This window comes from Tigriopus californicus, chromosome 4 (genome assembly GCF_007210705.1).
Source record: "Tigriopus californicus strain San Diego chromosome 4, Tcal_SD_v2.1, whole genome shotgun sequence".
NCBI classification, from domain to species: Eukaryota; Metazoa; Arthropoda; class Copepoda; order Harpacticoida; family Harpacticidae; genus Tigriopus; species Tigriopus californicus.
This window is the reverse complement of record NC_081443.1, coordinates 9,715,450-9,739,083: the sequence shown is the minus strand read 5'-3', so window position 1 is coordinate 9,739,083 and position 23,634 is coordinate 9,715,450. Positions and strand designations below refer to the sequence as shown.

At 41.7% G+C, this 23,634-nt stretch overlaps 1 protein-coding gene across 4 annotated transcripts in view; it reads right to left on the bottom strand.

The window, feature by feature from the left end:
• Positions 1 to 2,037: 2,037 nt before the first annotated feature.
• The window catches only part of LOC131879778 (neurotrimin-like), a 68,151-nt gene continuing 46,554 nt past the window's right edge, over positions 2,038 to 23,634 (bottom strand). For 3 of the 4 annotated variants that reach the window (XR_009373196.1, XR_009373194.1, XR_009373195.1), the window contains 5 exons: positions 23,180 to 23,390; positions 12,944 to 13,071; positions 9,374 to 9,548; positions 8,001 to 8,233; positions 2,038 to 3,082 (listed from right to left, as the gene is read on the bottom strand). Coding sequence is in view for 1 of the 4 variants with exons in the window: in XM_059226193.1 (XP_059082176.1) it covers positions 8,091 to 8,233; positions 9,374 to 9,548; positions 12,944 to 13,071; positions 23,180 to 23,390 (657 nt within the window). In the remaining 3 variants the exon portion in view is untranslated. The remainder of the gene's footprint in view (positions 3,083 to 8,000; positions 8,234 to 9,373; positions 9,549 to 12,943; positions 13,072 to 23,179; positions 23,391 to 23,634) is intronic. The other variant, XM_059226193.1, reaches the window with a different exon arrangement.

Genomic DNA, 23,634 nt, shown 5'->3' with positions numbered 1-23,634 from the left:
TCAGTCTGCCGGGCCTTTCCCAAGCTTCACTTAAAGGTTGTGATGTTGGCATTTGGCTCCTTTAACCCTCTAGGCCAATGGAAATTGACTGAATTTGTTGAATGTCAATCAAATGACGATAGGCAATCATGATTCACTCTTCTCAATTCTATATTTGAAAAAGGTTACGTTACATGAGTTATGGCAAAAAATGGAGCATGGTTTCAAAAACTATTGTTTTTCCTTGTAAGGTTTGGCCAACCTCTAACCCGAATTAACAAACCGGCCTTCAATCAGATCTTTTCCGATCCAGATCAATTTCTATTGTTATTTACTGCGTTTGCAAATTGACGAAAAAACATAAAATGAAATGAAAAATATGACAGATATTATTGTAAATATTACCAAATATAAATTCGAAAATTTTGTTCTTCTGATTATTTTTTGCATTCTTAAAAAAGCCCTCCCCAGTTGTGAAAATAACTTTGACAAAAGTAACACTTCTTGATTCAAAACTACAACATTCATGATTCAGGTCCTGATATTGCTTGTTAAACACAAAAATAATTGCCCAAACTAGTCAATCTCTGCCGCCTAACACTGCCCAAACGGCCCAAGACGCGCATTTTGCCGCTGACGGTAAGAAGATGGTGGAATTACCTAAACCTTCAAAATCATTCCATTGTCCCTTATATGTAGTTGTCACCAGCTTTTACAATAAGGTAAAGATAGTAAGAAGAAGGTCGCACACGTGCATTGTTTAAGTCAATATAACTCAACTGGAAACCTATTTAAGTTGACTTTTTGGACAAGTTACCCAGTGATATCGGAAATTGGGATTAGGTGGTGTTGAGATATGTTTTTGGTTATTGGATAACTGTAAAAAAAGACAAAGCGGGGAAATCAAATTCTGCCGGCATCTTCGTATTCAGGTTCAAAGTTTTGTCAATTATTTTATCAAAAAATGTTGCTGTGAAATGCCATTTCGGTAGCAAACTCAAAATCAATCACATTTTAAAACCTCTCTCTGCCTCATCGTCTGGTCCAAAGGGAAAATCATTTCTGGACAATGCACACATCCACATATAATTTGTTTCCCGCAAATAATTGTAGAATGTATTGTGATGTTAATTCGGTAGCATATTTCAAGTCAAATTTGGGCAAACTTTTGATAAGCATTCCAGATAAACTCTTCTTTCAAGGATTAGCTCGGTCTGCTAACTCCAATGAGTTGTTAGACCAAATATCATGTAAATGTTAAGTGTTAATAATTAGACAAATTCTAATCTTTCATCTTCATATTCCTGGGTGATTACATTCCTTGGAACCTTAAGAGAAGCCAATGAAAGCCCAAACCTCCCCCAAATATCAAGACAATGTCCAAAATTTCCTACTTAGTGCAAGTTTGAATGCCATGGGAGTTCAAAATTGTGTCCATACCACTTTTGTGGAGGATCTTGATTGCTTTGATTAGGCCATCTTCTATAAAACGGAATTGAGTTGTTTGGACTTTGAAGACTCGTTCACATCATCGGATTTTACCTTCCCATAAGAACGGGCTAATAAGCACAAATAGTAGCCAATTTTGCAAACAAAACTAAGAAATTTCGGATTTTTTTGGAAAAAAATGCGTTTCGCACAGGAATCAGCTTTCAATTTTCACTAATGCATTTTACTTTACGTTCTTTTCTTACTTGCCAATTTTCTAGATAACTCTTTGCTAGTTCTTTACTCCCTAGCAATATCCTATCTAGCTAGCAATTACAAAGCAAAAGTAAGTGGGCTAAAAGTACAAAGCATGTCACCAATAGATTGAAGGCGGTTCGAGTACGAGATAGAAATCTACTTTGGATTGCAGAAAATATTGGCTTCCAATGCCTCGACATTTTTTCTTAATGAGTTTGTCCCCTTTAACGAAAACATAAGCGTGGCCTAATAGTAATATATGTATATGACAGGTACTGAGAATTAGCTCTGATATGTAAAATAGTTCTATCTCTTGTGTTTTATCAAAGATTATTCCTCAGTTCTTTTGAAAAATATGAAAAGAGACCCAAGTCAGTTTACTTGTAAATTTATTTCCTTTTTCATTGCGGTCGAACATAGAGCATTTTTTGTGCAATTATAACTTTCACGCATCGCGGTTCAGCAATTCTCATGCAATAAAGAGCATAACACATTCAAGAATAGTCTCACGCACATTTTTTAACAGAATATTGGTACAAAATGTCAATGACATCCCAATGGAAGTCATTTTCGCTAACAGAAATATAGAGAATTGCGGTTCATGGAGTGTAACTAAATACTAGATATCAACACATTATAGTTGAATGTATACTGAGCGATTTTGACCCCTCGTGGCTCTAAAAAGGGGCTTATCACCTACTTGGTTGAACATAATGAGGAGATTGAGTAGTTTGAAGAGCCATTGAAGACCGTTAGGGTCCATTACTGGGAATGCGCAACATTTTTATGAATATATATATATATATATATATATATTTAATTGCATGTATTTAGAGCGGGCTATTGATTCTCAATAGTCAACATTGTCTGACATATCAGACCCCGAAAAACGTTTAGGAGCTGCTTGGTTGTCCTACGAGTACACCAAAAGAAAGAGAATGGAGGACGTTATCGTGGCCTTCTCGGGCATCATTCGATAACGGGATCGGATCTCTGGAGAGATCTTGAGGAATCCAATCACCTTGGAAGTAGCTCGGTCGATGATGATGATGACGATGATGATGATGACGCTCATCATCATCAAGACCATCAGTGTGGTTATGAGGAGAACATTCGAGACGAGAGAGAGATAGAGAGCGAAAGATGCGTTCGCGTTCTTGAGACCCTAGCCCAAATATGAAGTGTCTGAGGCAGACAGAGGCTCATTAATCAAACTTTGCATGTTGGCACTGATTCGTTGGTCTAGTTGGTGAAGAAGAATTATCAGTTTTTGGGATCACGGAAGCAGGATCGATGGGCTCGAGGATGATTGTCTGGGTGGTTGGAGCATTTGAAAAACCCATTGACTTCAGAGCAGTTCCTTTATCTGCGGATGATGAAAGGAGAGCTAGAGCTTCACTTTGCCTTTTGCTAGTATCTGAAAATAGAACAAAACAAAGGATGAGTAAATTGGAGGCTGTTCCCAGGAATATTGAATATACTTATTCATTTGGCATTTCTTGGGAGATCTGGAAAACTTCAGGGTTAGAAGTATACGTAAATCCAGATGAATCGTAGATCAATACACGTGCTAGTTGGACTATCTAGTGGCTATAATAAGGTCACAGGCCTTTATGAGATGTATTGTGGGCGCACCTGATCCTTGTAATATCGATTTTCAGAGTGAAAATATATGCTGGATCACGAGATATTGTAAAGAAATATTTCGGGATCCTTGACTTAATTCGATATGCGCAAGCACGGACTTCTAGAGGTATGGAATTACAACGGAGGGCATTTTTTTGTATCGCAAGTCAAACGTTTTATCCAAAATGAGCATCTAAAGTAATCAGAAAAAATGATCAAATCGCGAAAATTGGCGAAATTTGGCCCCAAAATCTGGCTGAGGGTGCTCAGGAGAGGTAGTCAAATAGTTATTTAATAACAACTTCGAAAAATTGGAATCTTTGGCCTACCTTAGACAGCTGCATTAGCATTTATACTACTAGAACTTTGGGTCGAACCGCGTTGCAACTACATATTTTAAAAAAGTCTTGCCTTGAATTGCAACCACGTAAATTTTATTAAATCATGAATGAGATAATGAAAAGGAGCCCAGAGCTGCCTTGACTTGAAACAGGACGATTCAATGTAAAACCCGTTCACACTCCATATTTCTAGAAGTATGTGGCGTAAGCTAGAGAGCTTTCATAAAGTAACCCGCATAAGAGAAGGAGCTCGATAGTGTGGTTGCGCAAGTATACAATTTGGTGGCATATGGCTACTTACGTTTGAACAGAGTTTTGATTGATTGGACATTGATACATATATTCAAAACAAACCATGATACAACAGTTCTTTGTAGCATGAACATTGAACTTATCTGAATGTGCTTTTTTAGTCTTTGATCAAGAAATTAGTGTTTGAGTTACTGAACTTTTCACTCAAGAGTTGTGGGAGACACAATTTGGGACTAGATCCCTTTTGAAAGACTCAGTTTAAAAAAAATGTAGGGCAGTTCGCTATTGGCAAATGTTGATAGTAGGGTAGTTTGTAGTGCTGGGGAGAGTCCATCAAAACTCACTCACACGAGTCACACGAGTCCTTTGATTTTTTTGACTTTTTGCCGGACTTGCCGAGTCTTTTATTAGATCTCGACAGTCAGACTCGAGTCTGGACTTGGTCCAGCACTAGTAGTTTGCTAGGCTAGCAACCATTGTGCATTGATAGAGACCCCCTCTTCAGTTTGCTTGGTTAAATTCAGGTCTAGCCCAGTCCAAGCTTCTTTGCAGAATGTAAATTACAACATGAACTGCTGCTTTAAGAGCTTGATTGCCGTTATTCCTGAGGATGAGGTTAAATAAATGTTGGCTAAGATAATGGTACAGGCATTTGCCTCAATTTGGGACACCCATCATCAGATGGTAGACCAAGCAAAAGAGCTGCCATCTAACTTTCCAACTAACAAATTAAAAGGGAGTTTGCTACATGGCAAAGATTCGCTTGCCAAAGGTTATTGGCAGAGATTAATGTTGAGGTAAACATATGGCCACCCATCTCACCTATCTTTCAAGCGCACGAGAAAGCAGGCTCAACTCACGCAACCTTTGTACTTAGTGGGAGGTTACTTCCATAAAAGAATAAATGACTTCCCAGTAAAAGCTATACTGTACATAGCTAGGATCAGTGAACATCATCTTTTTGTCTTCTTACTTTACAAACATTCAAATAGTATTTTGAATGTCAATGCTCTTGGCGTTAACATTCTATGAGAGGAAGAGGAAGCTTCGAAGATGCGAAGGAAAGCGCGAGAGTAGTTTATTTCTAATGGTCCCCTTAATGAGGCAACATCTCAGAAGCGGCGAGGAGGCTGCCTTCTTCATGATGCTGCAAGAAACCTGTAACTCGTCAAGAGGGTTTGGAACTTCCACTTCATGTTCAGAGATGCACCCACACTGGAACCTGACACTGAGTGGATCCAAATTGGTTCCCTCATCTTGCTCAACAAGGTTGGAAAATTGAAATAAAATGGCTTTTAATATCCGCCTTGATCCTCGCGTTTCGATAAGGATTTTTAACTTGAGCTCTCCTCTGGGCAGACACAGGATCGAGAAACTAAATAGGAGGATGAAACGGGATGGAAAAAGTTCCCCGAATCGACGGCCTTTTCGCATATGATGATGATCATCATCATCGTGATGGCACCCTGAAACTTTGGCATCGGAAAGTTTTCTTGGAATGCACTCACTCTATGGCAAGTTTAAGCCCTCGAAGACGGACTTCTTGAGATGATGACGATGATGATGCACTTCAGAATTGGCTCCAAACAAGCCCGATGAGGCAAAACCAAGCGACCTTGGACAAACAGGTACGGTTCAAGACCTTTCAAACGGACCAAATTCTTTTCATATAATCCGAGGCAGTCCAAGAAGAGCTTATCTCTGTGAAGTCGTGCCGAGAGTGCCGGACTCTTAAATAAAAAATAATGGATCCTTGGCCAGCAAGAAGTGCACAAAGGCTTTGGATGTGGTTGAGGGTGTGGATCAAGTCCCACTTTGAAGCTCGGACAATGTGCGATGTGCCACAAACCTTTGAGACCTGACTCATTCGATGTTGCACACTCCCTCTACAGTAGAGACTCAAATTATGTCCGAGAATGGAACACATAATTTAATTCCACTTTCACTCGTGCCCATAGGCAACAAAGTGAAATAGGCCAATTTTTCTCGGCGACCATGAATGAGAGTCTCAAAAGATTTTGTAGCCCTTAGAAAACTTGTTCAAAGGCAAGAAAGTGCTCTTGAGTAGATTCGCATGTTCCCTGTTCCACAAGATGGAACTTTGCCCCAAGAAAAATCTTCAGAAAAGAGGTCCAAGTTATCTTCCGCCCCTTGACAAATTTCGGACTGATTGTCCTCACAAGAAGAAGATAGAGGACTAACTAACACCCATGAAAGTTTACCAACACACAACTTGGAATGCCAGCACTCATCCCGAGCGAAAAGAGATCCATTTCCCTCGTGCTTGGTCCTTCAATGCCAACCAAACAACCAACCGTCCACCAACCAGTCAGCCTTTGAACGGACGACGAGCGGTATGCAATTACTTCTTAAGACTCGACCGACGGACTTGGAGGCACAAATTTGGGCCAAATTCTGGTCCACTTGCTCCAAAATGGGTTAAGGATCCCCCGAGAGACCCTTACAAGCATTGCAAACTGTTTTTGTTCTTCGCTTCCTAGTGTGGAAAAGAGTGAAGTCTCTTTCATTCTGAGAAGAATCTTTCCTTGTCAATCCCTTCGAGGTTTCCAGTCCGGAAACCCGTAGGAGAAAAGTTTTGAACAAGAGCTCGAAAAAAACAGGTTCACGGTTTCAGCCAATTCTAATCTGTCAAGGACGCCAAATTGATGGAAGGAAAACTTGTAACTTCCGTTCGGCCAACCCTTCGTTTTCAACAATAATTCGACGCCCTGCCAATATTCGATCTTAATCTCATATGGCATGAAATTTCACCTTCCGAGGATATTATGTAAAAATATTAGCTGAGTTTCAGCACTTTTCGAAGGCCATAGCCAAACACGAATGAATTACAAAAAAGATGAAGTGGTTTCTGCTCGATAAACGAGAGACTTGCTCTCTTTTCTGTCTATCCATTTTACGGGAACATTTACGTAGAAAAAACTTTAACTACCGCTCTTTAAAAGATTTCAGAGGGCTTTCCAGACAACGTTTGTTTGAAAATTTCAGAAAACATCTAAAAGTGTGCGATTGGAGATTTCTCACAAAAGATGAGTTTTTCTCTAAAACCTGTTTTGAACGATAGCGTTCTGAAAAACACAGCTGATATAACAAATGAAGTACATTGAACTTTCAAAGTGATGCAAAAACAATAGATGTTTTGTCGGCTCAACAACCAATAACTAACTTTCTCCATGATTGCAAAAAACTATCTTCAATATTTTCAGGTTTTGTTCCTCTCTTATTTTCAAAGTTAAACTTTTAATAATTGCGACTGGATAAAACAATAATTGCTCAATCAAAATGGAACGTTGCAACAGAAAGCTATTGTAGTGCATTAAAATTGCAGAACCCGAACATTGAATGATGAAACATCATAACTTTTGTTGTCAGGGCTGATGGCAACTCAATGGTCAAACACAACCTTGCAAATAGATGATAGACTGCTTTGGTAACTTCAACAAAATAACCATCGGTTTGTTACAGCAAATGATGATTTTCCTCGCATTCGGAACAATAAATTGATTAGAGTAAAATTTTATTACTCCTTTATCAATTACATGCAATACCCTGAGTAGATTATTTTTTTCTCTCTCTCTCTTTTCGCGGGGCATTAAGATCTAACCTTGAAAGAGTAAACTCTTGCAACCCTGGGCTCTACTGGTTAAACGAGTAAGGCCTCAGGCCTCTTTCTCTCTCTCTCTCTCTTTATTTAACAGCCCCACTCCTCAAATTCACATGGTTGGGTGATTGTTTTCAATGGACGAGGAGATAGTTGTTGGGCCATTGGCTGAGGCCGTCCATCAAAAGTTATGAAGGTGCTCTTAAAGATGATGAAACATCATCAAGAACAATGGAATTTTTCCAACCAAAGCTAATAATGAATCCTGTGGAACAGACCTGCTGGGTACTCTGAACAAAAGGGACCGGGTAATGAGGTGCTTTCGTAATGAAGCAACGATCCAAAAGTGCTGAAATGCATTGGAGGCCGTTGATCGCACCAAGGTGCACAGTTAAACCTCCAAAACACTGGTGTTGACGATCATTCAGAAAATTCTTTGGGAGTCCAGTTAACAGTCCTGATTACCATTTCCCCTTTAAGGGAGTGTTATGCATTACCTCAGCCCTGTCCAAGTTTGAGCCGGATTATCTGGATTTACCGTTTTCTTCACATGATCCTCTCGAAGCCAAGACATTCCCTAAGCTCTTCTACATCGATCTAGTTGCGGCAAAATCTCTTTTGGTTTCCATAAAGAGGCTTGCCAGGAGGATGAAAAGACAAAGAGCGACAGCAGACCCACAATGCTTCAGTGATGTCGAGCTGGATTCTTGTAATGCGCCCGGGAACTCACCTAAAAAGGAGTAAATTGGATGAGAAACTTCTTGCGACATCAAAGAAACAACACATCACACTCAGTTTTGCTCTGAATCTTCACAGACTACTGTGTTTCTGGACACACACCCTAAAGGTGTTGTGCATCTATAGCCTGCACCACGTCAAGGTTCCTCATCCAGGAGTCAGTCGTCTCTACCAGACGTACAATGATAAACACTTCTTGAACTGAACTTGAGGAGCTCTTCTCTCACGTTAGCGCACCTCGTTAGGCAGTTTTTGCACGGTAAATGGAAAATAAGGCTCGAAACAAAGAATTGCAAATTCTCCTTGACTTTTGAGATCGAAGACCAGTTCAACATGGTCTTTGATGGGCATTTTGACAGGAGAGAACTCCGTTCGCTCTCTTTCTTTCTTGGGTTCTTCCAGAAAGTGCATTCTCCAATCCAGATGGCTGGTTTTTCGCACAAGATCCCACTGAGAGGGCAACGATCGGAATAGATCAAGCCATTATGCCAACCATCCATCCGTTGCTCCCAGTCCTTGGCATTTGGCGTGCCAGATTTTTCCAAGTTCGACTAAATTGATCTGGATCTTGTGAAAACCGTATGTATTTCATTGGATGGAGCTTTCAAGCCAGCAATCCCACGGTCATGATATTTGCAAGAAGCATTTTCTGTTCCCTGGGAACAGTTCCAATTGAATGACGGCTGGCCAACTTTTCGACTTGACAAGTCCTGTTTTATTTTTCGTGTCGTGGAAAGACACTCACAGAAATGATTACGATCACGTCAACTTCCTCCGTGAGTACTTTGGGCCAACACATTTGGGGGTCATACTCGTTTTTGTCTGAGCTGGGGATAAAAGGTCGGGAAAATGCATCGGCTAACAATGCATCATCTGACGTTGAAGGTGCTGAAGGTTTTCTCTTCTCCCCAAGGATCGCTCTCATCCGTGGAGATTTCCAATTGAATGTTTGAACCTTGAACAATCCTGCTCAGATTACTCTTAGTTCCTGGAACATGACTGGAACATCCTATATCATAACTTATAAATGTGACAATTGCGACGAACAACCCGGAAGAAAGTACAAACTCCATCGATAAGACAGACATCCATGAAACCCTGATGGATGCACACAACACCGAGAAGCACTTACTTTCCAAGACGTGGACTTTGATACTCGCTGCCTTGGCAATGGATGGTTTACACGTGTAGTTCCCCGAATCTCGATTGGGACTCGCGTCGTAAATGACCAGATGACTTCTCGTTTCTCGGCCCAATTTTTCCGTGTTCACCGAGAATCGCCCACTTTCTGAATCGTAAGGCACAACCTAGAAGACAAGCAAGCACGAGGAATTTTCTTAGAGAGTGCCAACTTTAGTGGAGGAAAAACTTGAAATGAACCATTAGCCGCATGCAAAAGCGTTCCAACGAGACTCAATGCCCGTGTTCCAATGTCTGCAGAGCGCAAAAAAAGTTCTGACAACACGCGAATAGTCACACATGGAATTCTGCCTCGTACTACAAGGACTGACTGGCTCCTCTGGGTGCTCTCTGAATGAATAGAAATAGCTCTCAAAGAAAAGTTTGCCACGGGCCCCTTTCCCAACTGAATTGAAAGCGTTACTGACCGTTCAAGGAAGAATACGCAAGTCACAACAACTTTGCCAACGGTTTTCTTCTAGTATCTTAAAACAAATCTGGATCCACCTTGAGCTTCATGATGAAAAAGAGGATTGCACTCATAAAAAGACACTTTTGAGATTGTAGGAAGGTAAGTTATTTTGACGGGAAGAGGGCTAATGGAATGACCGGCCTTCTTCGGTCGATGAACTTTTTCAATAAAGATTATTGTATGACTGGCCTTCACGGGAATGAAAAGAAAATGATTTTGAGCCAATCCTATGATCTGGTCAATTACACAATTGAGTCTCCATCTAAAATAAACGAGTGTTTTGCACCCTTTTTAAGGGATATCTAACTCCGTTGTTTCCAATGTGTTTTCAGAACAAATGTAATTTCATCGTCCTCTCATAAGTCCTTATTTGAACCATAATGACATGTTCAGACAGCCACTATTAGCCCTAAAATAATTGGTAGATGTTCTAAAGATTCGACAAGCATGGGTATTAAAATATTATCAAGAAAGGTTCAGATTCAAGCTACGCTTTTAAAAGAAGTCTCTCAGTTATTCAGAAGCAGGATTGAGAAAGCTAGTCCCGTTTTTACTTGTACTTCCTTATATGATTTATCAACATAAATTTCTTTACTCTACGTATAGGTTTTAGAGTATAATGTTTTAGGACCCTCTATTTGTATTCTCTCTGATATTTTCTTGGTCATGAAGCACACACAAAAATTTGCACTGTCAACAGTGGCTTCAAGTGTCCTTTATCGGAAAATAAAAGAGTACTTTTAGCTGAAATGACCTAAATTAACTTGTCTTTGATGACCTCGAGAAGGGATCAATTTTCCTGTTGCTCTTATTATAAAGGTAGTAAATACTTACGCTAATTCAAACAAATGAAGGAAAAAAGTGAGTAGTCAATCACTTTCCCCCACCTTCCTTGTGCTTGAACCAAGATAAGACATTTATGACTAAACACTTCAGTACGACCTATCGACTTTTAGACATGTGCCCATTATCTACCGTCAAGATTCTTATCAGGTATCATCATTATCCCAGTCTTCATGGAGTACATCCAATTCATGTCAGTGTCTTCCAACCCTGTATCAGCAACTTCAAAGGCTGCTTCGTCCTTTCTAATCCGGCTATTGGAACCAATTAGGTTCCCAAGTGGTGCTCGTTAAGTTATATATTTTCTTGCCGCTTTCTTAACCTGAAATAGACCTGTTCTCCTTCAAATCCTGGACTTTGGACTTGGAATCAAATGCAAAGGGTCTAGACAGCTAATAGGGCATTTCCTGCCAAAAAAGGATTTGGGGGATAGAGAGAAGCTGTCAGTTCCACCCTTGTTCCTCCACAACCAAATAGAGAGGCCACCCTAGTCGATGTCTGTGATCCTCCTTGAAAAGAACCCTTCATTTTCGGTCTCATTGTCATTAGTAATTCAATTTTCTTGGGACGGAGGAGCGAAAACGCTCAACACGGGCAAAATTGGTGGTTCTGGAACACGCAATCAGGTTTTCTCCCTGTTCCACTAAACGAGGGGGCAAGCAAAAAGGGGACGTTCTTGAAGTGGAGAATGGAATTATTGTGATCGAATGTTGGAGTCTGAAAGTCAACGGGCTTTTTGAAGTGTCTAAGTAGACGTTTTTGCTCTGTGAGGACAGAATATTGATATTTTGGTCACGGAAAAATTCTTGTCCAGAGTTTCAACCTCGTCAACCAGTGACTTTGGAAGTACGGTATTTTGTTGCCAAAAAAAGGACAAGGGTCAAATTTGCTTTTTCTAGACTCTTCGTTCATCCATGGACATTAATCAAGTTTTAGCAGATTTTATATTTAGTGATCTACCTGCTTTTTTGTATTATCATTTCTTTGTTCTCTGTGATTAACTGTAAAAATGTGTTTTAAAGGAGTGCCAATGTTGTTATACCATTGCCACATTTCGCATACCTGACAAAAGGTGACTTTTCCTGAAATCTATCATCTACAATCAGGACAGAACCCTCAATTACACAATATTATCCATCACGCTTTCTGCTTTATGTATTACCTAAAAGGAAACGAAGACTCCAATAGTTAAAATGAAATTGTTCCAAATGCTCCTTATCTTGAGCCAAAGACGACTTTATCACTGGACAGCGACGGGGGTGGGGGAAAATGAGTATATCGAAATCCATTCAATCAAATCCATTTCTCTTTACATGAGTTGACTCAATTATAGCCTCCGAAAGCAATGGTCAGTTTTGATCTCAATCGAACGTTTGTGTCAAAAGTTATGAGCATTTAAAACTCGGACCAGGGAGGGTACAAATTGAATGAGGTAGCACCACGTTGGTAAGATCTTACCAAGGTGGTGCTAAGCAAGTCATTTTCTGCCCACGTCGTTCTGAGTTTCAGGACCTCATAGTTTTTGACGCAGACGTTCGATTGAAGTCAAACTTGGCGAACGCTTTCTGAGTTAACTAAAGTCCAATTTGTGTGAAGGAAAATGTTTTCGGTTCATGTGGATAAAAGTAGCGTTTCCCTCATCCTACCGTCTCTGTCCAGTGATGACGTCGTCCTTACTTGAGCTTAACGCACAACAGACAAATTTCCTTGATTTGAAAGCAGACCTGACAAGCCTTTAGTGCCACTAATTTATAAGTGAACAATTACCAAGCATGTCTGGATGTAGCGTGAACTACTTTTATGTAATCCAAGGCAATGCACGATTTAAACTTCCAAGGCTACAAAGAAGACGTCAGCTTTCACCATGAAATGTCTCGGACGAAATTCTGATAAGATCTTATTTTCATCCAACAAGTAATTATACGGTAATTATCTACAAACACAAGCGAGTGATAAGCTTAAGCAGGAAAATGGTAGTATAACATTTAAAAACACATTTCACCCCTCTCTGCTGACCCTTACATTTACTAAAAAGGCTAAAGTACAACACGGTACATAGACGAACCACATCCACATCTAATACGATCTGTACCACTCTTTGGGTGGGTTGGAAAGAGGCTTGTTTGACCATTTGCTTGCATTTCTGTCGGCCTTTGGCCTTCATATGGACGGAAAAGAGGACACGTACGGTGGTGTATGGCTACATACCTGATCTCCATGATACCAGAAGATGAATGCAGGCGCCTCCGGACTGTATGATATTATGCAAGTGAGATTGATCACACTGCCTTGATTGACGTGGATATCTGGACTGCCCTGGATCCTCACGTGTGGAACTGGAACAGAATCGGGAGAGAAAAAAGGGTCAAAACAATCGTCCGATAACTCACAAGCAAGAATGGAAACTGGACACTTCTCTGGGGATGTGAAAACATCAAGATTCCTCACTCATCGTAATATGTTTGGCCATTATTTTATTTAAATATTGCCGCATTTGCTCCCGTCATCATACTCATTGTGTGTCCTGTCGTTCCCTCTATTGTCCTTTTGCATTCTTGGATTTAGTTTGAGCTTGCCGCAACAATGCATACAGAATATTGAGATATGAATGGGGAAGTCCACAAGTTCACAGAGTTCAAGCTTGAAGAGGGTCAAAGCAAAGCAAATTGTAGAAATATCTTTTAGAATAAAGAGACAGGTCCAATACCCATCGTGATATTTTGAGCAATCTTAGCTCCTTTTAAGACGCTTAGATAAATAGAACCAACCGTATCATCATTTTGATATTCCGCACAATTTCTTGTCATTTTTTGCAAAAGTAAAACCTATGTATTGGTTCTTGCACCTTAGGACAACTATAAGCACCAAAAAAATGCAAAACATGAACGATGGATTTAAAACCCTGTTAACACGCTGTTGCGTTTTAAACCTTTTGACATTGTTAATCACAATGTTTGGCTTATAAATTCAACTCAGCAATCGAAAGTACAGTTCTCACATACGAGTATATTAGTTTGAAAGAGTATCTTATCACGGCCTTCAAATTCATTTAATGGGGGTTTTTCATATTGGCACTTCAAATTTGTTTTTTGTAGCAAAATAAGAGATTGCATATGAAAGTGTCTTTAGATCCTAAAATAGATCTAAATCGCTCAATAATATTCCTCGACTTATTCATATTCTTTTGGTTTCGACAAGATCTTTTTTTGTAATTTTTTACTGCAAATGCAAGTAGATTTTGCTTTCACAAAAGAAGCCAAAGCTGACCTTTAAATTTCGTCTCGATCCCAAGATACTTAAAGGGTCAAACAGAGTTCAAATGGCCTTTGTAAATGAGAGATGTCGTCTTCTCTTGCATTATTTTGACTTGTACTCTGGATCTGAGATGTACTTTACAGCAAATTCTCTCCAATTCATGGGGCCAAAGTGGTTGTTTACAATGCCAAGTTCCAGAAGCGAGGCCAATTCATTGTGACCCGCTCCCAGAAGTCGTTGGAGAACTTGAAAAAGAGATATTTCGGACCCCTATTTGCACATGTTTCCCCCACAAAAACTTGACCCACTTTCCCATACCCGAGTTCGATGCTTCGAATTGTGGCTCGTGGTTCCACGCGAAAGCGAAGGCCCCTCCAGGTTTCTGCAGGCTTCATATTTCTAACAATCAAAACATGGTTTCCCCTTTCCTTTGTACCAAAATGTAAATAGACCTCATTGGTTGTTATACCTCGAGTCGAGGAGCGCCTTAGAATCGTCATGGATCACTTTTGGGAACGTGTTCCATTTTTAGGTTCTCTGAGCGCCTTTTCCCACTCGCAAAAGATTGGACACAAATTCGCAATGCAATTCAACAACTCTTCAGTTCGAGTTGGCATAAAAAACAGGTCCACAGAGGACTTGATGTTTCAACACCCTCGGCACCTTGACAACTCGAATGGATCACTTCCCAGTAGGTACGTGCCAAGCACATTATGAAAGGCCCTCTTTAATAGGCCGGAGTTTGTCACCAAAGAGAATTTATGGATGACACTCAATAGTGAACTTAACCCGTCTTCTTTGAAATGTTGCGGAGTGTTTGCCAGGTTAGAGTGGAAAAAAATAAATATGGGAATGGAATTACCACCACACACACTTGGAACAACAAGGAGGGTTGGTTGTTCCAGTGGTTCGGATGAGAGGGATTGGTAAGAATTGCTAATCCGAGCAATTGTTATGTAAATGCAGGATTGAATACAAAGCCAGCTAGAATTATTCTGTTTTGTTGGGCATTCATACAGTATTGTAGTATTGGACGTTGTGTGAATTTATTTTAAACTATGACAGCTGAAGAGAAAATGCATTGGTCGTTCCAAGACCCTTTGAACGGAACAATCGAAAACTATAGAATCTAATTCATGGAGAGGAGGAAAAATGGAGGAACCGTCAAGGAATTTGATTTGGGAACACTTGTCTTTTCCACATTCGTCGCAATGGATATTGGACGGAATTGGATAGGAGCTTACGTAATGTATTTGAAATGCTGACATAATGGAAGATCAAAGGTTCGAATGTATACACACACAGTGAAGGAACGTTGAAGGACAAAGCAGTCTATGAATGATGAATATTTCCAATCTGATTCCGGATGGAATAATGGAATTTCAATACTTGTACATCACTTCAGCCGGCCCCCCCACATAAGCCTCTAGTTGATCCAATCTTTCTGGGGAAAGCTAAATTGAAACTCTCCTTATTCCCGGATTTAGGATGGATTAGAGGACCTCAAAGAGGGTTTGAACAAAGACAAAACTTGGAACAAGGTCAGAAATTCTTTTGAGTCAAGTCTGCGTGAAATTGGTACTCTGCACCTTCAGTGCATTCGTTGGAACACACTATGCAAAAGTACATGGTTTGTGCGGCTTCAAAGGGTGGTTTAGGTGGTGTGTACCTATTCATTGCCCACAATGCAACAACCACAATGGAACAGATCATTTCCAACCATATTGATAAACGACCCAAACTCAGTGGTGGAACAATGCGGTGGGTCTGTTTGAAGCCGAATCTCGATGGGAAGATCCCACTCTTTTTATTGTATTTGAACTTTAGTATAGGACATGAACATGGGGCTTAATGGAAAAGCAATAAAAGTGAGCTTGGGGGGGTTCACTCACGTGGTGGAGTGGGTGACTGGTTGGGTTATAAGGCCTCCAATCTGTTGTCGTAAGCTGTAGAACACAGCTGCTTTCTTCTAAAATTCTTACAAAATGATGATATATAGTTCTTCCGACTCAGTGGGTGGCCCGATTTCCGGACTAAGACACAAAAGGGCGTGCACGGGCCTATTGGCGCTATTGGGGCTGACATACATGGTCGCTTGTGTAATCCAGGAATCAAGATATCCACATCAACCTTTGATGCAAATAATGGCTAAAGGTAGAAAACACCTTTTCCCATAAAACCAGCAAATAGGCGTTCCTGTAATGTCTTCACACAAGGAATGTATTTATTTCTACAAAGGTATTTAACAACATTGGGCTGAAACGGTGCCGAGAGGTCAAATGTCGAGAGCAGGAATACGATAATGCCAGACCAACGTCATTAAAAATATGGCATGGGTTTGGCTTGCCCATGTATGTTCCATTTTTTGGTAATCCTCGTGCGATCCAAGTGGATCGAACAATAATGAGGGACTTGGTCTCAGAACATTAAGTTGCTCGGGAAGCCTGATGGTCCACAGTCAGTCCCCAGTTCCACACATCTTGGCTGGAACTCTGATCCAACAAAACCCGAGCCAAAAAAAAGTTCAGCCAGACTTGAGCCAACCCGTGACTGAGCAACAGTGTGTCTCAAATCGGCGAGTTCTCCTCGGCCCAGATCGTCTTGCATGATTCGCAACTTGATACTGGGTGATCTGGTGGATATCTTGATGGCTCTTGTAGAGGATTGGCCAACCAGGAACGTCTCTCTTCATAGATTCATCAAAGGCCATCTCACCGGCCGCATTGCGTTCAGCCTTCAGGCACTTTGAGGTCACAACAAGAAATGTGTGTCGTAACAGCAGACTGGAGGCCGTTTTTCAAGCCACTTTTTGCTACTCTTTGACACAGCTTTCCAGGCTGATGTTCAAAATATCTTGCCTGGCTTGAGGCCAAAACCAACGGGACTACTATCCGCCACCAACATCACCACCAACATCGCTTAAAGAGCCTCGGTTTTATTAGAACATTTTGCAAGGACCCTAATTTGGGGGAGTCATGGACCGTATTTTAAAAAGAATCTGTTTAGCTTGTAGAATCAAAGAGCGATCTCCCCCTTTTTCCCCGCTTTCTCTCCGAGTCACTTTGGTCACTTTTCTCATCCCGGGGCCCTTCAATTGTTAGCCGGGTATTATTGGCGAAAGAGTCGCCCATTAAACAGATGGAACTTTTGTGCTCCCAATGAGACTCTAGGCCAACCAGACCCAAAACGTGAGTCTACTCCTCAATTATCTGTCTTGGCCTCTCTTGGGCGGCATTGGCATTGGCCTGCCTGCCCTGACATTTGGGCTGAATACAATACGGAAAATAAGTTACTACATAACCACTTGGATATGGAGACTTTTAGCCAACTTTTAGGCCTTGGGACCAAGGAAGACGACCGAATACATCGGACACATCTCCTCTTACATGAGTGTGTGTGTGAGTGTGTGCGTCTGGTGAAGGTCAGGGACGAAATGCTTAATAAGAAACTTTGGAGAGCTTCCGGTCGGCCAAATTGGGTCATATCTAGATAAACCGGGGAGGCTTTAGATACTGTTCCAATGTCAATAATTGTGGACACAGCCGCTCATGTCTAGTTTTCTTTTTGAAGATATGATGGCTTTGATCGCATTCAAGCGAGTCATTCAGGGCATCTAACCAACCAATTTTCCTACTCGCATCGTCGAGTTATAACGTGAGGGTATGAGCATTCAGGAAAAAGTGAACCCAAGCGGGTCAATCATGTTCCCATGTTACTTTTTTATATCGCAAGTTAAGACATATTGAAGTGGTTTTTCATCTTAACGACAGGACGTGAATTGTTATCAGGTGTTCTATGTTAAATTATCATTGTCAAAGCCATTATTGGCTTGGCAATCATGAGTGAAAAAATGGCAACCCAAGCCGCATATTGGGCATTCATTTCTTTTGCTCGCGAGTCGTCTACTCATCCCTTTTGATCTTTTTCCCCAAGGTTTCCACATACTCCTTAGTCTGGCATGCGGTAACTTTGTTAACGTCAAATGAATCGGAAGTGAAGGCTTGGAGAAAAACGTAGTCGCTCTCGTTGTTTTCATTGCTCTTATTGTACAGCACATCCAGTACATGTACCATTTATAGGGCTTGAATGAGCGGCCATGAATTTTTACAATTTGGCATCAAAGCAAGTCACATCCAGACAAAAAAAAGAAAGAAAAAAAACCCTGCACTCTATTTGTGGTTCCCAAGGCCTTGAAACCGATATCGGATGTGAAAGCAATCCCAGTCAACCGATAGAAGGTACTGACCCAAAAAAAGAAGAAAAATGTCAGAGGCAGAAGTTTCACTACACTTTTTTGACCAGAAAATGACAATGTATGAATAATATTGAGTTCAATGTCCTGACATTGAGAATATAAATAAAAGCTGACGAAGAATATGGAACGGGGTCTCCACGTTCTTGTCCGGAATTCCGGGATTGGGATTTTACGAACAGCTGTAGAGATTTTTTGTTGGGGGAGGGTGCCAGTCCTCAATGGATCTTACTATTTGTCACTAGGAAGAAGAGGAAACAGAAAGTAAGTTGGATAGGGATTTTGACGATTCTTGGAAGCCTCCCAATCTTCAGTGCAATGAAACCCAGGCCTTGTTGGAGAGGATCAAAGAAGAAATAGGCCTTCAGATCGAAATTGCCACTTTTTCCTCCACGGTCCAGCGTTACAGCGCTAACTGAAGGTACCCAAGTGAGATGAGAGTTGGGCGGGAGCCTCCCAGGGGGAACATGGGAACATGTCCAAGCAAGGGTTCGCTCTGAATTTGACATAAAAATCATCCGGGCTTGAAATGAGATTGTCAAGGGCTTGAACAAGACCCAACCACGCACCTTGCCAATTCAAAACCTGACATAACAATACAACACTCGAAAGTGGAACAACTTCAATTATGGTCCATACGAGCATGTAAAACAAATGGGTGCTCTGACCATGAACCCGAATGAATGCAGAATTTTTACCACCCCAGGAGATGAGTGTCCTTGACACGAAAGTCAACAACACGTTTCAACAGGGTGAGTGATTACCACCTACCAAAACAATCAGACAATTAATATGTAGATTGAAAACACTCCGACACGACGCAGAAAGAACTACTTTATATGAATGGCCAGCCAGGTACGATTGGATATTGATCAACTACCTCAATTATGCACAAACAACCACAGTTTCATGATCACATAAATATGGCACCCTGAACTTGTTCAGCTGTCGCTATACAGAAGTTGCCGGAGACAATGTGGTCCTAACTAATGTAGTCAGTGGTCATTGAAAGTGGTCAAAGTGTGGAATAGAAATGTGAGGTGGTCGCTTGAATTGCTTGGCATGGAGACACAGGTTATACGACCCTTATGTCTGATAAGAGGTCCATATAATGGAAGTTCATGAGGGCTGATCGAAAGGTGGCATGTTCGAGCCAATTCTGGCACCATTTACATATCCCGAAAGTTACCGCCGAAAACAAGCACTTCTGGTTCTCTCATGAATAATGAATGTGCCGACCACGAGAAACCGAAAAGACTTCACGAAGCCTGTTGTGAAGTAAAGTATCAAGTAATTACAACATTCGAGTTATCCAATCAAAATGTCAATGAAGTGTAGGATGTGTAGAGAAAGCGAGAGACTATTCATTCGTATCTTTGCTTTATGGGTCAGATCGTCCGGGATTCTGCAGCAATAAAGCATGACTTGGAAAAGTGAGATGTAAAGTGAGATCAAGCGTTCGTTCGGGATGAACTCATGGCTGGCTGGAGGCGGCCATGCCATGCAAACATATGCACATCAGACAGACCATTCAAGCGCTATGCCCTTGGGATCAGGAGCACGTGTCTCCTTGCGGGATGAATTCTTTGCTTTGGGTACCATTAATTGTCCCCATTCCAGCAGCCTCTCATAAAACGTCTGAGGAGTACAAAGTGGGTGCAAATGGAAAGCTTGTCCTATCCCCACGGATTTGACATGGGTCTCTTTGAGCAATAGCAATGTATGGAAATGTAGCCTTTTCAGAGGAGCCTTTAATGCGGCTGTCTATCCAATCAACCAGATTCTTTTTACCTAGTTCCCCCAAGTCCCTGCTGTATGCTGGTCTATGGTGAAGGAAACCCTGCAGAATGAGGAGGGATTGGACTGAATGTATTGGATTTTTTATCATTGGGAAACGTGATTGCTTTCTATGGCAAATGCGATCGGGCTTAAAATCAAACTCACGAGAGCCAAAGATTGCATGTTCGGACAGGGGTGACATGTTTTGAATTGAGTAACCAGAGACTTAAGGCGTGGTTCCAAATAATGAATGCCTTTCATTTGGGAAGTCGGAGAAACCCTCTTTGTAAAGGAGGGAAATCCCTATAGGATAATGACTAGGACATACACATGCTAGAGTAAATACTCGTACATACGTAGTGGAGGCATAATCAATTTGTTCCAAGATCATGACGGTCTTAAAAGTAATGAACTTGCTGAAGCCAATATGGCTCAATCGTCGCTCATTGGCATCATTGGGCGAGTCTAGGAGCGTTAAGCATTACTCTCTAAGCGTTTAATGCTACAAGGATGGCTCGGTTTGGCCTACCGGCATAATCCTTGGTTGGTATGAGAAATAAATCTTGAAGAGCCGCCGCTCGCTCACTTAGACCCGGATAGAAGCTTCATTTTATGCAAAGAGGGTCTGTCGCGAGCTATTGGCGAGAAGCTTTCCAGAGCCACACTTTTTTCCGGATATTTGAGCTTGAACTTTGGGTTGGCAAGGTTTTTATGGGTCCGTCTCGGCTAATATGGGACTCCCACAGATATACTATATCGCTCTTATATAGCTCCCTCTCGCCCCCCGCCTCCCCATAGCCACTTCCTCATGAAAGAGGATCACTAAACGAGATCGCCCCCAACCGTATCAATCCGAATCCGTAGCCAACTCGGAATGGACCAACTTCCACACATCTGTGACCGTTGATATTCGTCAGAGAAGCACAACGAAACTGATCGTAAAACTTCGAGTGGAATGGCTTGACAAGATGGGACAGCACTCTTTACAGTTCCCACACGCCGCGCGCACCCTTTTTTCCCCTCCTTCGTGTTTTGGAACAAGGGTATCTTCAATGGTCCATAGACACGTGTTCCTTAATTTTTCCGCTTGGAATTGAATCGCCGATTCAAAAAGGTGGAGACCGGATCTTGCCATTACTCCCATTATCCTGGCGTCAAAGGTTTGTTTTAGGTCGGAAGGATAATCTGGCTTTAATCTTCATTAAATCGTGGGATGAGAGATGTGTCCATTTGGAAATGAGTTGCTTTCCCTCAGGGGATAAGGTGGCACCATTTCTGTAGCCTCTGGTATCAAAATACGAGGTAGGCTACTCTCCCAGTTCTCCTGTTTCTACTCTCTTGTCTCACTCTCGTATTTGGTAGCGGTGTTGGGTCGCTGGTCTTTCCGCTCCTAATCAATCATTCAATTTTTTGTGCTCTGAACAAAGTCAACAAAGAAACTTTCAATAAATATTGGCTTCTTGGCAAATTTCTTGCCCCTCAAACGTACACACACATTCACGCACCAACACGCACGCACACTTTGGACGCGGAGGAGGGATTCGCCCATTTCCAATTGCCAGTGGTGTGCCAGTCAATCAGACTTCAGGAAGTCAAACATTGCACCTTCGCCCGAACATGGCTTCCAAATCCCAAAGAACTCAATCCTTCTGGGCGGCGAAGGTCGCGAATGGCACAATTCTCGTTCAATCCGATCTTATTTGTCAAGGATTACCGCACATGCACCGATGGTCCTGAAGGTCCTGACGGTCTTGATGGCAGATTCGGAAGCACGCAAGCTCATCTTAAAACGAATATTGGTTATTGAGAGAGAGAGCCTTGTTGGCACGACCTGGGAACCCTTGGATATGGATCTTCTAGTAATTAAGGACATTCGTGAAGTCTTGCACTCACTACCTTCCATATATAGGCATATGAGGTGTACTCGACCACCTTTATCGTACAAAGACCTGCCTTCCGAACGACGTCGATTGGTTGGTACCATGTATGACCAGGACATGAAAAGATTCTCCTTCACCGCGTCCCATTTATTTCCGATAATTGAAAGGCCATTAAAATGTCATTTTCGTGCACATGCATCATTCCAAAATGTCCGGGTGTTGTGCCTGGAAATTGCTCATTCAATAACAATCTTTCTCCAACCCTGTCCAACCCCAAAGAAGTTGCGAGGGAAGCAAGCACTACTTCCTTTTGATGTCAGAGGCGGAAACTTCGTTGAAAGAAAGGCCAAGAGAGAGATGGGACATTAGTTGGTAAATCCCAGAGGAAAAGAGCTGAATAATCTTGGTGGCCTTCGGAGGACATGACACAAGTTCATCTGAGCTTTGTTGACTCTTGACTTTCTTAGACTTTCCCCAACATATTACAGGCTTTAAGCTACGTCTCAGATCTCTGGAGACTTTTTAACCCATTTCATCTGTGGACCAGAGGAACGACGGCGAATGAAGGGAACACTACTTCATAATCAACCCTTTGGAACACTTAATTTGGAACATGTTCTTTAGTCTGTAAATTGGGGTGGCTGTTGAACGTGCTTTGATTTATGGATGACTAAGAAAAGGGGAGAAACTTGGAAGAACCTTGTCATAATAACTCATTGTCAAGCATAACTACACGTTTCTCGGCCTCTCTTCTGGCATATCCCTCTGTTCTACTATAAACTTGAGCTTGTAACTAGGTAGGCTGTTAGGTTGGTTGGTGGTTGGTGGTTACGGGGGTACTACTACCAGTTCCAACCAAGGTAATGTAAAAGTTTTAGAGTAGCTTGTCATCCACTGTTATGCTCCTGCCGCTGACAACTCTCTCTCTCTCGCTCATTCTTTGTGAGATATAGGAGTAAGAAATGGCTCACACGTCTTGGCATTTGTTGCTTTTCATTAGGCTCACTCTCCTTCCCGGGGTAATTGAGAAGACATTAAGGTGCAATGGAACTTGTAGGTAGTTGTCAAGGCGATCTCCAACCATTAGCGAATGGCTCTCCTAGAGCTCTGAAGTCTTTCGACCCCTTCTCAAGCTTCCAAAGGGGCCAGCTGCAGGCTCGTTAGATTGCATGATTGGTCACCCACGTCCCAATCCCTTGATCCATCGTTGGACATCTGTCCAAATCAATCACGTGCATTTCCAATCCGCGTTTGCACAAAAGTACTAATCGTACTCACCGATTATGTTCAAATTGACCGGGTAAGATCGAGGTGGTGAGGACGGGATCTGACAAGCATATGTCCCGGCATCTCGATCTTGAACATATTTGATGACCAGGACCCACTCGTCCGTGTCGCGATTGTGGCGAGCGACAAAGCGTTCATCCGTGGTATACGTGTACTCGCCCACGGTTAAGATGTGCACGTCTCGATGCCGGATCCAAGTCACCTGCAACGAAGAAGGAACAAGTTGAAAAGGGGTGTGGGTCGAGTTCAAAGGCATGGCTCAATACGCTCGTTTTAGTGGAACTTAGCCAATATTGGTTCCTTAGATGAGAAACCTTTCATCACGCTTTCAATTCATTCATTCATTCAAAGAGGGGACCTCGAATGCTCATTTTTTTTAGTCATTGTTCTCATTGTTCGAGTCCTCCTTTTCTCCTTTTTCGCAATGAACTGGTGGCCTTCGGCTT